This window comes from Phyllobates terribilis, unplaced genomic scaffold, assembly GCF_046119375.1.
Source record: "Phyllobates terribilis strain yellow unplaced genomic scaffold, ASM4611937v1 Scaffold_5__5_contigs__length_657084704, whole genome shotgun sequence".
NCBI classification, from domain to species: domain Eukaryota; kingdom Metazoa; phylum Chordata; class Amphibia; order Anura; family Dendrobatidae; genus Phyllobates; species Phyllobates terribilis.
Genome location: NW_027362765.1, coordinates 425,362,761 through 425,378,097, shown reverse-complemented (window position 1 = coordinate 425,378,097; position 15,337 = coordinate 425,362,761). Strand labels below are relative to the sequence as shown.

The window sequence follows — 15,337 nt, the reverse complement described above, 5'->3', positions numbered from 1 at the left end:
GTGTCTACCTATCGCCCCAAATCACTTCTCCCCTATGCTTCAAAACTACTGGAACACATCTATCTTGAATTGTCCTCCCACCTCTCCTCCTACTCCCTCTTTGATCGCTTACAATCTGGCTGTCGACTGCATCATTCCACTGAAACTGCCCTGACTAAAGTCACCAATGACCTACTAACTACCAAATCCAAGAAACACTACACTGTCCTCTTCCTGGACTGGTCACCTGGCTCCAACACAGTGGACCATTCCCTCATCTCTTGGCATCACAGACTTGGCCCTATCTTAGATCTCTTCATACCTAACAGACCGGACATTCAGTATTTCCCACGCACATACCTCATCTCGCCCCCTATCGGTGTTCCCCAAGGTTCAGTTCTAAGACCCTGCTCTCCTCTATCTATACCTTCGGCCTGGGACAGCTCAGAGTCCCATGGCTTTCAGTATCACCTCTGTGCCGATGACACACATTTTCTTCTCTGGACCAGATATCACCTCTTACTAACCAGAATCCCACAATGTCTGTCTGCTATTTCAAACGTCTCTGCTCGATTTCTGAAACTTAACATGGACAAAATAGAATGTTATCTGTCCTTCATTTCATTCAAGCCCCCCAACTGACCTATCAAAATCAATGGCAGCTCACTTGCCCCAGTCCCGCAAGCTAAGTACCTGGGGGTAACCCTCGACTCTGATCTCTTCTACAAACCTCATATCCAAGCCCTCTCCACTTCCTGAAGACTCCAACTCAGAAATATTTCCTGGAGCCGTATATTCCTTAAGCAAGATCAGCAAAAACACTAGTGCATGGCCAATATTGGAATCTGAGAGTCCTCAGTGGTTGATACCTTTTAATGGCTAACTGAAAAGATGGTAAACATAGCTATGTTAAATTTACCTGTCCCCCACTATTCCCTGGGCTCTACTCTCAATCCCTTCACTCGCTCCCCATTGCCCAGAGGCTCCATTTCAAAACCTTAACCATGGCATACAAAGCCATCCACAACCTGTCTCCTCTATACATCTGCGACCTACTCTCCCAACCTCCGATCCTCACAAGATCTCCTTCTCTACTCCTCTTAACTCGGCTTCCCACATTCGCATGCAAGATTTCTCCCGTGCATCCCCCCTACTCTGGAACTCTCTACCCCAACATATCAGAGTCTCGCCGACCGTGGAAACCTTCAAAAGGAACCTGAAGACCCACCTCTTCCTACAAGCTTACAACCTGCAGTAACCCTCGCTCCACCATACCCCTGCACGACCAGCTCTACCCTCACCTACTGTATCCTCACCCATCCCTTGTAGATTCTGAGCCCTCGCGTGCAGGATCCTGTCTCCTCCTGCACCAGTCGGTGACTTGTACTGTTCACGATTATTGTATTTTTTATTATGTATACCCCTTTTCACACGTAAAGTGCCATGGAATAAATGGCGCTATAATAATAGTCTGGATTATTTGATAATCTGGCACTTATTTCACCTATGCAAGACTAAAGGCCCCTACACAGACTAAAGTTGTCTGAAGCTGCAGAGTGCTCGTGTGTAGAGGGGAGTCGGGGGAAGAAGACTATTGGACAAATGATCGTTCAGCAGGCATCTAATGTGTATGGGAGCCTTAAATTAATCTTACACAGCTGAAGCAGAGACATGATTTTTTTGGACATAGCACCAAGTCATGAAAAAAAAAAAAATCCCATGGTCTAAAATACTGATTGCTCTCCGTGAGTTTATGACTAAGTGACTTAAGAGTGAAGCCATCCTCTATACAGATCAGATGAAAGGTGACCACAGGACCCTGGTTAAGTGGTCCTGTCAGTATTCAGAGATATCTGGCCAAGAGCTCTGCAAACTGCCTCCTACCTACTGTTGCGACCTCCTCTTTTGATTAGACGACCTGTCGCGACGTCAATCGTTGCAGCGTGATGTACACATAATGTGGTGCCAGAGCAGCTAATCAAAAGAGGAGACAGATGCCGGCAGGTAGGAGGCAGTTTGCAGGGCTCCAGTCCAGAGGCCACAAAATAACCAGGGTCCTGGGAATTTATTCGCTCGTCTCTATTATGGAGGCCTCCGGACATCTGTTAAGGAAGAGAAATATCAGAATGTTTGAATTCAGGTGCCGGAACCTTTAGTTTTCCCGCTACAGAAGCCACTCTCTCAGCCAAGCTGAGCATTCAGGCGTTGTACGGTGGGAGTCAGGGGATGAGGCTGTCAGCCGACCACTAAATTTGCCTGACAGCCATCTCAAGTTCATTGGATCTTTACAAACTGAAGTCTGTCTCTCCCCTCCACAATCGGCTGCTACTGACGTGGTGTTAAGTGGTATCCATTCAAATAAATTGCCAGCTATACAACGCATGTACGCAGTGTATTCAGTAAAGCAGCTCTCGTTTCGGCACACAGATGAGATCCTCATGGGTCCGCTCCTCAATGATGCTTGACTGTCACTTCACATATCCAGATAGCATTGTATTGTATTGTATTCCAGGGCACCAAACAGCCAATTACAAAGAAAGGCTTGATGTTACATTTGACGGCGCTCTGACTGTTGCTCAATAGATGCAACGAATGCAAGATGCTCCTTTAAGAATATACTTAGATTTTATGAAGGTCGCAAGAATAAAAGCTCATCAGGGTAATGAGTATAGCAAATAATGCCCTACACTAATTATAAGCCAACAACCATCACAATATCTCAATCCAAACTTGCCAACTAGGTTTGACCTTCACTTCTACAATGGGATTTATTCTTACAGGACAAATGGAAACAAAAGCTCCTAAAAATGTCATGTAACTAACAAGACAACCGTCCAACAGTAACATATGTAGCAGACGTAGTGGGCTAAGAGTGATAGTGTACACCATGTGTGGAAAAGAAAACCCTCAGAAAGATAAAGGGGTTGTAACCTAATGACGTACAAGGTCATCTATAGAGATTGGTGAGGATCTGACGCTCAACACCCCCCCACCCCTTCCTCCCTACGATCAGGAGACAAATGCTCCAGCAGCAACTGTATGTAAGCACCGAACCAAGCGGACCCCAGCTGCGGAGTTGGAGTCCGTGTCCATTTTGGTGCAGTCGGAGTTGATATAAAATGGACAGACTCCTAAAATATATAATAAATTGGTACATCAGTACAATGCATGATGTGTTGTAAACGTTTTCATAAGAATTTGGGAAAGTTATGAAATGTCCTATAAATGTCTGTTCTGTTCCTGATCGAAGGATCTCGGTTTTTAGTGGACATGAATCTGTGCTGCACTTTATGTACATGCAGAGTAGTGAGGCAGAGCTGTGGAGTTGGAGTCAGGGAAATTGAGGACTCGGAGGTTTGGTTTACCAACTCCACAGACCTACTAAGCAGCCCAGAGCGGACAACTGCGGCCCAGTACATTGCTTTTCTACCTTGGAGCAGCCACTAAACAATTTACCGGGCTGCTGTGTTCAGCTCCATAGTTTGCTTACATCTGGCCGTGATGGAGCAGATTTCTGCTTATCGGAGGTGGTGTCGAGGTTCAGATCCCTCACCAAACTCAAGTTGCGACCTATCCAACAAATACGTGATCAATGTTTAGGGCAGGGACACCCCTTTAACTGTGGAAATGTACCGAGAGGCCATATAGGATGCCTGCCATGCTTGTTAGGACAAGATGAGCCCTACAAAATATATAAACTTACCTAAAACCCATTTCCACGCATGATTTACATACCTTCACGAGACTTGTCAACATTCAGTAAGTAATATACAGTTGGCATCCGCTTCCTCCCCGATAAGTATCGCTATACTGCAAGTGTCTGCAATCATCAGACACTTACCCGTAGCTCAACTTATGGGGATATCAATGGTTTAAAATCCATAAAATGTGACACAGTCTACATGGTTACACATGGATCTGCAGCGTATCAAGTAATCAAAAAACTGGGGAATAGGGTTTTAGTCCATACTAACCTGTAAGGCAAGCTTGGCAGAGATGATGCGATGATTTGGTCGATATGGCTGAAAACTAATCGCTGTTCTGATAATCTGTGGCCACGGTGATCAGAGAACTCAGAACTTTTTCTCACTGTTCCTTTTAAAAGAGAACCTGTCGCCCGATTCATGCTGCTCAAACCACAGGCGACATGAATCAGAGCCTGGCACGAAAGCCGAGAATAGATAGAAAATCCGTCCGGGGGACCATTGCCGGATTGCTCTAGTCTACGGCTATGGTCCCCAAACAGATGATCTGGATATATTTTCATGCCTTCCTGAAATTCTACAGCTGAATACATTGTTCACCCAGAGATAAGCTGATGACTGATGTGTCAGTCGGCAGCTTTCTTATGGAGAACACAGGAGCGCTCGGCCAAACGAACGCTCCAGTGTTTGGGAGAGTCAGATGAGACGGCTGAAGCATCATTCAGCTGACAGTCATCTCATGTGTATGGCCGGCTTCACTCCTTTTCTCCCCATTGAAAATGCATAAGAGCTCACCCGAGAGCTCATGTGAAATTGAGAGGCAGCTGAAAGCAAAATGAACATTCAGCCATGAGTTATCCTGTATATAAGACAGCTGAAAAAGCTTTGTAGTTGGCGATTTTGCTTCATTTAAAGGGGGAAGGCCTGCTCCTCTATAGTAAAAGGGATTTCATCTAGACTTGTAATGCTTCAAAGTGCATAACATCTTACATGGGAGAGGGGCTGTTTTTCTTCACTGTGGTCATAAAAAAAAAAAAATTTCAATATTAAAAGTTATCACCTATCTAAAGCATAGGGGACAACTTACAGATCAGTGGAGGAAGGGGGGGGGGGGCTGACCTTTGCAACCACCACTGATCCAAAGAACAGGTTTTTTTTTGTTTGTTTTTTAAATGCTCCATTGATCCTCTGTGGATCTGGACTAGATTCTGCTTTTTCATTTGAAACAAATCCAGCAGTAATAAGTTCTTAGCAGGACACAAAAAAGTTGTGCAGACAACTTTTGTTGGTCCAGCAAAAAAAATAAACAAATTATATTTTAAAAATATATATTTTAACATTATAGTCTATGGTAAAATCTTTTTTGCTTACTGAATGATGACCGGACGTGTGAACCTTATATTAAACGGGTTATGGATAGGTGTAAGACCAGACTGCCAGTTTGCACGCTGTCACGATTTCCCGGTATTACAGATGCTAGCTCTCCATCACATGACCCCATACCTGCGGTCACGTGACAAGCAGATTTTCTTCCGCTTTTCCCGATTCACTTCAATGGAGAGAAGCCAAAATGCATCTCGCTGCCAGCACCGGACCACAAGTGTGCAAATCGTGCAGTCACATGACCGTCCACTGACACGTCATGCCCGTGTGCACAGCACATGCTATTTCGACTGGTAGGGTGCATTCACATAGAGGACCTGCTCTTACCCCTGGACAACCCCTTTAATGGCAGGAATATTCCTTTAAGCATCGACATAATCCGCAGTAGCAGATGGGAGCCCTGGACCACGTTAGATGCCACTGATCACCGGGGCGCAGAGATTATCAGCCAGAGCTCATCGGCCACACTGACCACATCGCCATCCCGTGCGCACGTGGCCATACTTACCTCCGGACACATATACCTACCTTATGGGTGGGGGGCACAGGGGCCACAGCCTCCCCACACTGCTCTACGTCATGGCTCTGCCCTTTATCAGGTAGAGCACATGCTGAGACCTGTAGTTCTACAGGCTCCTAGATGGGCCAATTACATTATAACAGCCAGCAATCGAAAGCAGAGCCCCGGAGCCGAGCCAGCAGATCAATGTGTAACGTCATGGCAGACCGGCCATACTCACCTATCCGGGATGCTGTTCTTCTTCACCATGGTAACAAAAGATCGAGACTCAACCTCTCTCCCGATTTAGATCGGATGCGACGATGGACGATGCCAAAGCGCATAAACCAGCGCCGGTACTGCGTAGTGCTCCCTAACGACACACACAGGACTCCTCGGGCTCAGCTAGAAGGGAGAGGTAATGTCCTCCTGCTGTCAGTTATACAGGATAAAATGGTGCTGGATAAAGATAACACAGGCGACCGACAGCTGCGAGAGCGAACTGACCGGCCACGACCTGCCGCTGCTCAAAGAGGAAGAAGAACTAGGCCTTCCGGTGACGTCAGAGCAATGAGCGTGAGAGTGACAGCTACGCATGCGCACGTAAATACCGTACATGTTTAGCGTAAGCAAACCACTACGCTGATAGTGCGAGTATAAACTGCGCATGCGTACATAAATATGCTACGTGTTTAGCGTAATCGAACATCTGCGCTGATCGTAAGGGTATCAACTTCGCATGCGTACGTAAATATGGTACGCGTTAAGCGTAAGCGAGCCACTGTGCTGCGGTAGTGAGAGTATCAACTGCGCTTGCGTATATACGCTCCTCTAAAGTGAGTATAAGCTGCGCAGGCGTACGTAAATATGTTACGTGTTTAGTGTATGCGAACCACTGCGCTGGGATAGTACGAGTATAAAGGGCGCATGCGTTCACAAATATTGTACATGTTTAGTCTAAGCAAACCACTGCGCTGAGCTAGTGCGAGTATAAACTGCGCATGTGTACGTAAATATGGTACGTGTTTTGAGTAATCGAACCTTTGCGCGGATAAAGGTATCAACTGCGCATGCTTAAGTAAATGTAATACGTGTTTAGCGTAAGCGAACCACTTAACTGAGGTAGTAAGAGTATCAACGGCGCATGCGGATATACGCTGATCTATAGCGAAAGTATAAACTGCGCAGGCGTACGTAAATATGGTACGTGTTTAGCGTATGCAAACCACTGGACTGAAGTAGTAAGCGTATCAACTACGCATGCGTAAGTGAACATGACCCTCTGCTTCTCCATTGCATAGTGTTTCTAAAAAAAAACCCCTCAGCAGAGCAGTTTTATCAATGCAATTGTACAGTTCTGTGCTGTTCTAGAAACAAAAATGACTTTTTACTGAACGGTACGATGATACTAATGTTCAACCACATAATGTGGATATCTAAGGTGTGAAGTCCATGAGAGTCTTATCTGTTGAGAAAAAGAGACTCTAGAAATATAATGTTCAGTATTTCATAATATTGACTTTACCATGTTATGGTTAATTTTTTTAATATGTAGATATCATTATTAATTTAGAAATTTTTTTTCTATATTTTTGCTATGTCTGAAGTCTGCTTGAGTGTTTTCTGATTTTACATTGTGGAATGTCTGACTAAGATACTTGTTTCCTGTGAAGTCCTTGACAAGAAGGTTTACGCTGGGCCAAGGGAAATGTGTTTGTTACTTATAAGTCTATTTCGGCTTTCTGTTCAGTTGTATGTAACAATGAAGTTCTGTTCTGTCTAGCTAATAAATATGGTGAGTCTTTGTTGCCACACCAGAAGACTCTACCTGCTGACAATGCATGTCACATGTATTCTGTCTCTCTTACTTCATCGATGAAGTATCTTAATTTGAATCTCACTGGCAATGTGAAGACCCTTTGCTGTCTATTCCAAAGTTCTCCTTAAAACAAAGAGGGTCTCCATAACACTGCACTGAACCCAGGACCGCAGCGCTGCAAAGCAACAACGCTAACCACGGAGCCACCAGGACATTTTCCATAAATTGATCACAGTAACACATCTCAAAAAAAGTTGGAACAGGGTTAACAAAAAAAAGTCTGTAAAAGTAATGCTAAACAGCTGCAGGGTCAATTTTCGACTAAATCACATGACTGTGTATAAAAAGAGCATGTTAGAGAGGCAGAGTCTCTCCGAAGCAAAGATGGTCAGAGGGATCTTTACACTTTACACAGCAACCCAACTTTTTTGGAATTTGGGGTTGTAGTTTGGGTGACTGAATTTCGCTCTACATGGCATATACATTATATGACGGGTGTGCTTTAAAGAGGTGGTGTGTTTATTGTGGGAGGTGGATAGGGCAGAGATATAGAGTAAAATATGCATAATACGAAAGAAAACATTATATTCCTTTCACTGGGTCCTCACTTCTTCATCAGAGTGAAGATTGACTTTAAAGATCATCTCTCGCTCTGGAGGACCTGGCCTGCAGGGCCGGGCATCATCACCCGGCGCACCCGGGCAAGTGCCGGGGCCTTGGACCATCAGGGGCGCCCACTCGCCGTTGGGCCCCGGGCCACTCCCCCAGCATCTGTGCAGGATCGCTGGCGCTGTTTGAGTGCTATCACTTTACCAGACATGGCCGCACACAGTGCGCTGTGTGACTGTCTCTGGTAGGAATGACACCGTAGGGGTAACACTGCACCTTTAATTTTGCTTGTGTGTCGCCCCTGCCGCGTCATTACTAGCAGACACAACCGCACATCTCACTGCACTCCGCCATGTCTGGTAAAGTGACAACAATTAAACAGCGCAAGAGGTCCTGTACAGATGCTGGGGGAGCAGCCCGGGGCCCAACGGCAAGTGGGTCCCCCTGATGGCCCAGGGCCATGTCTGTGACAGCCATGAAACACACGCCGGCGGCCCTGCACAGCCACATGCTTGAGCTGGACGGGACACAGGCTGGGGGCAGGTGAGCGAGGCTTGTTGCCAGCTTATCCAATCCCTATATTAAAAATATTTCTAATTTGTGTTTGTGTGTGCATGTATGATGTGATTATCTGTGTATGTCAGTGTGTATGACTGTGTAAATATATTCATGTCTGTTTTATATGTGTTTTTAATAATTTGTGTTCAAATATGTATGTACAGTATGTCAGTATGAGTACGTATCTGTGTATATGTTTGTGTATGTGCGTGTCTGCTTATTGTATGTGTGCATACCTGTGTACCATGTGCATGTGTGTGCATGCCTGCATGTGTGCGCATGTCTGCATACCGTGCGTGTGTGCATGTCTGCGTACTGTGTGTATGCATGTCTGTGTACCGTGTGTGTGCGCACATGTCTGCTTACTGTGTGTGCTCATGTCTGTGTACCGTGTGTACGTGCATGTCTGCGTACTGTGCGTGTGTGCATGTCTGCGTACTGTGCGTGTGTGCATGTCTGCCTACTGTGTGTGTGTGTGCATGTCTGCATACTGTGTGTGTGCATGTCTGCGTACTGTGTGTGTGCATGTCTGCGTACTGTGTGTGCATGTCTGCGTACTGTGTGTGTGCATGTCTGCATACTGTGTGTGTGCATGTCTGCGTACTGTGTGTGTGCATGTCTGCATGCTGTTTGTGTGTGCATGTCTGCATACTGTGTGTGTGTGCATGTCTGCATACTGTGTGTGTGCATGGGTGCGCACTGTGTGTGTGCATGTCTGCATACTGTGTGTGTGTGCATGTCTGCGTACTGTGCGTACGTGCATGTCTGCGTACTGTGCGTACGTGCATGTCTGCGTACTGTGCGTGTGTGCATGTCTGCGTACTGTGTGTGTATGTCTGCATACTGTGTGCGTGTGCATGTCTGCATACTGTGTGTGTGCATGTCTGCGTACTGTGTGTGCATGTCTGCGTACTGTGTGTGTGCATGTCTGCGTACTGTGTGTGTGCATGTCTGCATGCTGTTTGTGTGTGCATGTCTGCATACTGTGTGTGTGCATGGGTGCGTACTGTGTGTGTGCATGTCTGCATACTGTGTGTGTGTGCATGTCTGCATACTGTGTGTGTGCATGTCTGCGTACTGTGTGTGCATGTCTGCGTACTGTGTGTGTGCATGTCTGCGTACCGTGTGTGCATGCATGTCTACGCACTGTGAGTGTGTGTGCATGTCTGCGTACTGGATATGTGTGCATGTCTGCATATGTGATGGATGAGAGAACAGCCTGGGTCCTGTGTTGTATACCTATATTTCTCTGCGGTATCTGTGCATCATGAATCGTGATATGTATTAAAGGGGCCCACTGAGACTGTTTCGCCAGGGGCCCACGAAAACCTGGAGCCGGCCCTGCTGGCCTGTCTTGCGTCACACAGACTACCCATTGATTTGAATGAGCTATGCGTAATGCTTAATATCTCCTGAATATCTCCAGAATATTTGCCACCAGATTTCCTTTTGCAGCTGATCACTGGGGGTCCCAGCAGGGATATTTTATCAGCTTATAATCGACAGTCCCCCACTTGAAACCATCCTTGATTAGCGTAAAGAGGTTTTATAAGTTCTCATTTGCATGTCACTTTTAATCCTAAATATGATACCCCGTAATTTGATGTGAGCACCCTAAGAACAAGTCTTCCATGTCCTTGTTTAACTAGTTGCAAAAAGTGATTTTTAAGCTCTGCAGCGCGCTCAGCCAGATATAGAGCTCCCGCACCTCAATTACTGCTAACAGACCCTAATGCAGCGCACACCCTGCTCTGCAGATCCTGCAGATGACAATATCAGATCCATAAAGGTGGAGATTAGAGATGAGCGTTGTTCTACTCGAACTGTTCGCCAATCTCAAATTCGAGCTGTTTTGGGCGGTGTTCGAGCCGTTCGGCGAACACGAACAATTTGAGAAAAATTCGGCTGTTCGAGGTTATGTTCGATAACTGTTCGTGCACCAAAATCATAACTGGATTTTTTCTCAGTAATGATGAAAATTAATGTTAATACGCAGTTTGAGTGTACAGCGGGGCGGGGGGAGGGGCAGGGGATGGATCTCTGCAGGAACAATGAAGATCTCTAGATATAGCAAATAAGTACATAAAATATAACTTTTATTAATGAAAAGTCTAAAAAGAAATTTATAACATGATGCCCATATGGTGTATCATAAGTAAAAAGATATAAATATCTACGATATAGCTGGACAGAATATCAGGCCCTATTAGGTCCAGCATAAGTAAGAATAATGAAGGTATTCAAACTATGAAGTCCAAAAAGAGAACCCCACAGATACGCAAAAAAACAAGGTATATCTCACCAAATGCCCATATAGCAATATAGACGGTGATCATACCTATATCTGTGTATACCCATAGACAAAACCAGCCATTATTAAATGGTAAATAAGTATACAATCAAATAGAGCTATGAGGGGCCTTCTATTATCATCCAGGCACTCAATCCTCATAAAACATGGAAACATCTCACCCGGGGTCTTTTTATATATATCTGCTCCCCCTTTACATTCCAGGTGATGAGTTAATCCATGGAACATCCCAAGCCGAGGTATACCTCACCAAGTACCCATATAGCAATATATACGGTGATCATACCTATATCTGCATATACCCATAGACATAACAAGCCATTATTAAATGGTAGGTATGTATACAGAAATAGAACTATGAGGAGCCTTCTATTACCATCCAGGCATTTAAATCCTCATAGAACATGGAAACATCTCACCCGGGGTCTTTTTATGTCTGCTCCCCCTTTACATTATAGGTGATCAGTTTGTCCACGGAACATCCCGACGCGTTTCAATCCTTCATCAGGGGTATATAGTTCCTCTTCATTAAGGGTATATCATTCCTCATTCCTGCATTGGTTCCTTAATCATTAAGGAACCAATGCAGGAATGAGGAATGATATACCCTTAATGAAGAGGAACTATATACCCCTGATGAAGGATTGAAACGCGTCGGGATGTTCCGTGGACAAACTGATCACCTATAATGTAAAGGGGGAGCAGACATAAAAAGACCCCGGGTGAGATGTTTCCATGTTCTATGAGGATTTAAATGCCTGGATGGTAATAGAAGGCTCCTCATAGTTCTATTTCTGTATACATACCTACCATTTAATAATGGCTTGTTATGTCTATGGGTATATGCAGATATAGGTATGATCACCGTATATATTGCTATATGGGTACTTGGTGAGGTATACCTCGGCTTGGGATGTTCCATGGATTAACTCATCACCTGGAATGTAAAGGGGGAGCAGATATATATAAAAAGACCCCGGGTGAGATGTTTCCATGTTTTATGAGGATTGAGTGCCTGGATGATAATAGAAGGCCCCTCATAGCTCTATTTGATTGTATACTTATTTACCATTTAATAATGGCTGGTTTTGTCTATGGGTATACACAGATATAGGTATGATCACCGTCTATATTGCTATATGGGCATTTGGTGAGATATACCTTGTTTTTTTGCGTATCTGTGGGGTTCTCTTTTTGGACTTCATAGTTTGAATACCTTCATTATTCTTACTTATGCTGGACCTAATAGGGCCTGATATTCTGTCCAGCTATATCGTAGATATTTATATCTTTTTACTTATGATACACCATATGGGCATCATGTTATAAATTTCTTTTTAGACTTTTCATTAATAAAAGTTATATTTTATGTACTTATTTGCTATATCTAGTTGATATCTTCATAATAAGTCTTTTGGTCTCTGCTGGATTATAATTATACAATGAAGATCTCCATTTTTTTTTCTCTTTCCCGCATTTACAGTGGGGAGGTGCAATCTGTCAGCCTATCAGCAGCGCACACACGGAGCGAAGTGCTTTTTTTCACACAAGCAAGGGCATGTGTGATTGGCAGTGTATGTCACATGTCCTTGCCCTATAAGACCAAGCCATTTTCCCCGTCGCCACCATTTTCTCACTGCTGCAGCTGCGTGTTAGACGGCACCGCTGTTGCTGTGTGTGCTATACCTTGTTAATTTCAAGCCAATTTTCGCACAAATATACAGATAGCTTGGGAGTAGGGAATAGTTGTGATTGCAGTCCTTTTAAGGACTAGGTTACAGCATTTCCTACGACTTTTATCAGGCAGGTCTGTGCTCTTAAATAGATAGGTTGTGGGAGTAAAGACTAATTGTAATTGGAGTCCTTTTCAGGACTAGGTTACATCAGTTCCTATCAGTTTTTGCCAGGCAGGTCTGTGCCAGTGCTGTGCAAGTTTTTTTCACAGCATTTGGCTGAATCTAGCAAAGCTAATCCTTTTTGGCCTATTGCAGAGTGTGTTAGTCAGTGGAGTAGCCTATCTGTGTTGCAAGATATACCACCTGTGTATAGAATACCAATTTTTTTACTGCACCTAGTGAAGTAAAATCTTTTGGGCATAGCATCATTCTATTAGTCCATCTATACTGACCTCCATCAGGTTGCAAACTGAATCAAATTTTTTTCTGCATCTAGCTCTGAAAAAATATTTGGCCTTCTAGCAGTGTGTCGGACTTTCTCTATTAGTCCATCTATACTGACCTCCATCAGGTTGCAAATTAAAAATAATTTTTATCTGCATCTACAGTACCTCTGAAAAAATATTTGGCCTTCTAGCAGTGTGTCGGACTTTCTCTATTAGTCCATCTATACTGACCTCCATCAGGTTGCAAATTCAAAATAATTTTTATCTGCATCTACAGTACCTCTGAAAAAATATTTGGGCTTCTAGCTGTGTGTGGGACTTGTTGTATTAGTCCATCTATACTGACCTCCATCAGGTTGCAAACTGAATATATTTTTTTCTGCATCTACCTCTGAAAAAATATTGGGCTTCTAGCTGTGTGTGGGTCTTGTTCTATTAATCCATCTATACAGACCTCCATCAGGTTGCAAACTGAATATAATTTTTTTCTGCATCTAGCTCTGAAAAAATATTTGGCCTTCTAGCAATGTGTCGGACTTTCTCTATTAGTCCATCTATACTGACCTCCATCAGGTTGCAAATTCAAAATAATTTTTATCTGCATCTACAGTACCTCTGAAAAAATATTTGGGCTTCTAGCTGTGTGTGGGACTTGTTGTATTAGTCCATCTATACTGACCTCCATCAGGTTGCAAGCTGAATATATTTTTTTCTGCATCTACCTCTGAAAAAATATTGGGCTTCTAGCTGTGTGTGGGACTTGTTGTATTAGTCCATCTATACTGACCTCCATCAGGTTGCAAACTGAATATATTTTTTTCTGCATCTACCTCTGAAAAAATATTGGGCTTCTAGCTGTGTGTGGGACTTGTTGTATTAGTCCATCTATACTGACCTCCATCAGGTTGCAAACTGAATATAATTTTTTTCTGCATCTAGCTCTGAAAAAATATTTGGCCTTCTAGTAGTGTGTCGGACTTTCTCTATTAGTCCATCTATACTGACCTCCATCAGGTTGCAAATTAAAAATAATTTTTATCTGCATCTACAGTACCTCTGAAAAAATATTTGGCCTTCTAGCAGTGTGTCGGACTTTCTCTATTAGTCCATCTATACTGACCTCCATCAGGTTGCAAATTCAAAATAATTTTTATCTGCATCTACAGTACCTCTGAAAAAATATTTGGGCTTCTAGCTGTGTGTGGGACTTGTTGTATTAGTCCATCTATACTGACCTCCATCAGGTTGCAAACTGAATATATTTTTTTCTGCATCTACCTCTGAAAAAATATTGGGCTTCTAGCTGTGTGTGGGACTTGTTGTATTAGTCCATCTATACTGACCTCCATCAGGTTGCAAACTGAATATATTTTTTTCTGCATCTACCTCTGAAAAAATATTGGGCTTCTAGCTGTGTGTGGGACTTGTTGTATTAGTCCATCTATACTGACCTCCATCAGGTTGCAAACTGAATATATTTTTTTCTGCATCTACCTCTGAAAAAATATTGGGCTTCTAGCTGTGTGTGGGACTTGTTGTATTAGTCCATCTATACTGACCTCCATCAGGTTGCAAATTGAATATAATTTTTTTCTGCATCTAACCCAGCCAATAGTTTTGGCCTAATACCACAGTTTGGCCACTCAGCTCTGCTCGGTTACCATCCATTGTTTTTTTGTGCAAACAACTCCAGAGTTGTGAATTAGTTAACCACCAAAATGAGTGGAAAAAGGCCTGCTGCTGGTGGAAAGGGGAATAGGCGTGTTGGGAAGGGGAAAAAAGGTTGTGTCCGTGGGGTAGGTGTTAAAGCAACAGTAACATCTGCAGAAGAAAGACCATCTTCCAGCCAAACTAAAATGTCTACTTCTTTTAGCGGACAATGTGATAAGATCCCTTTCTTACGGCCACGCCAATCGCTACAAATTCCAGATGAGGCACAAAAACAGCAGGTGCTTCAACGGATATCAAGTGCTCCTTTAAGTGGGCTCTCCTCCACATCAACTTCAACATCACAAATACTCCAGTCCTCAAAGGTGTCACCCAAATCGCACTTGCTTCCTCACAGCTCCCAAATCTCCAGCTGCCCGTCTGAGTATGAGGTAGAACAGATGGTTGAGTCTGCAGAGCTGTTTACTCATACTATAGCCTGGGAATCAGAGGTCGACTCCAGCGCTTCTGTGAATCCAGACGAGGAAATGATCTGCACTGATGCCCAGAATCTTTATGAGTCGGATCCAGGACCAGACGCAGAAGGTTCTGACCATAATGTAGACCCTCATTCCCAAACTGTAACTCCTGTTGGTGGAGACAATGAGGAAGACGATGATAAGACTCAAATACCTGATTGGAGCGA

At 43.9% G+C, this 15,337-nt stretch overlaps 1 protein-coding gene and 1 long non-coding RNA gene across 2 annotated transcripts in view; one reads left to right on the top strand and one right to left on the bottom strand.

Annotated features, from left to right (window-relative positions):
• The window catches only part of LOC141273422 (uncharacterized), a 42,839-nt gene extending 36,705 nt beyond the window's left edge, over positions 1 to 6,134 (bottom strand). Inside the window, exon 1 of the mRNA XM_073685228.1 lies at positions 5,807 to 6,134. Coding sequence (XP_073541329.1) covers positions 5,807 to 5,835 — 29 coding nt within the window. The 5' untranslated portion in view covers positions 5,836 to 6,134. The remainder of the gene's footprint in view (positions 1 to 5,806) is intronic.
• A 193-nt stretch (positions 6,135 to 6,327) lies between these two features.
• Positions 6,328 to 15,337, top strand: part of LOC141271242 (uncharacterized) — an 88,720-nt gene continuing 79,710 nt past the window's right edge. The window contains exon 1 of the long non-coding RNA XR_012321871.1: positions 6,328 to 6,401. This is a non-coding gene — a long non-coding RNA (uncharacterized lncRNA). The remainder of the gene's footprint in view (positions 6,402 to 15,337) is intronic.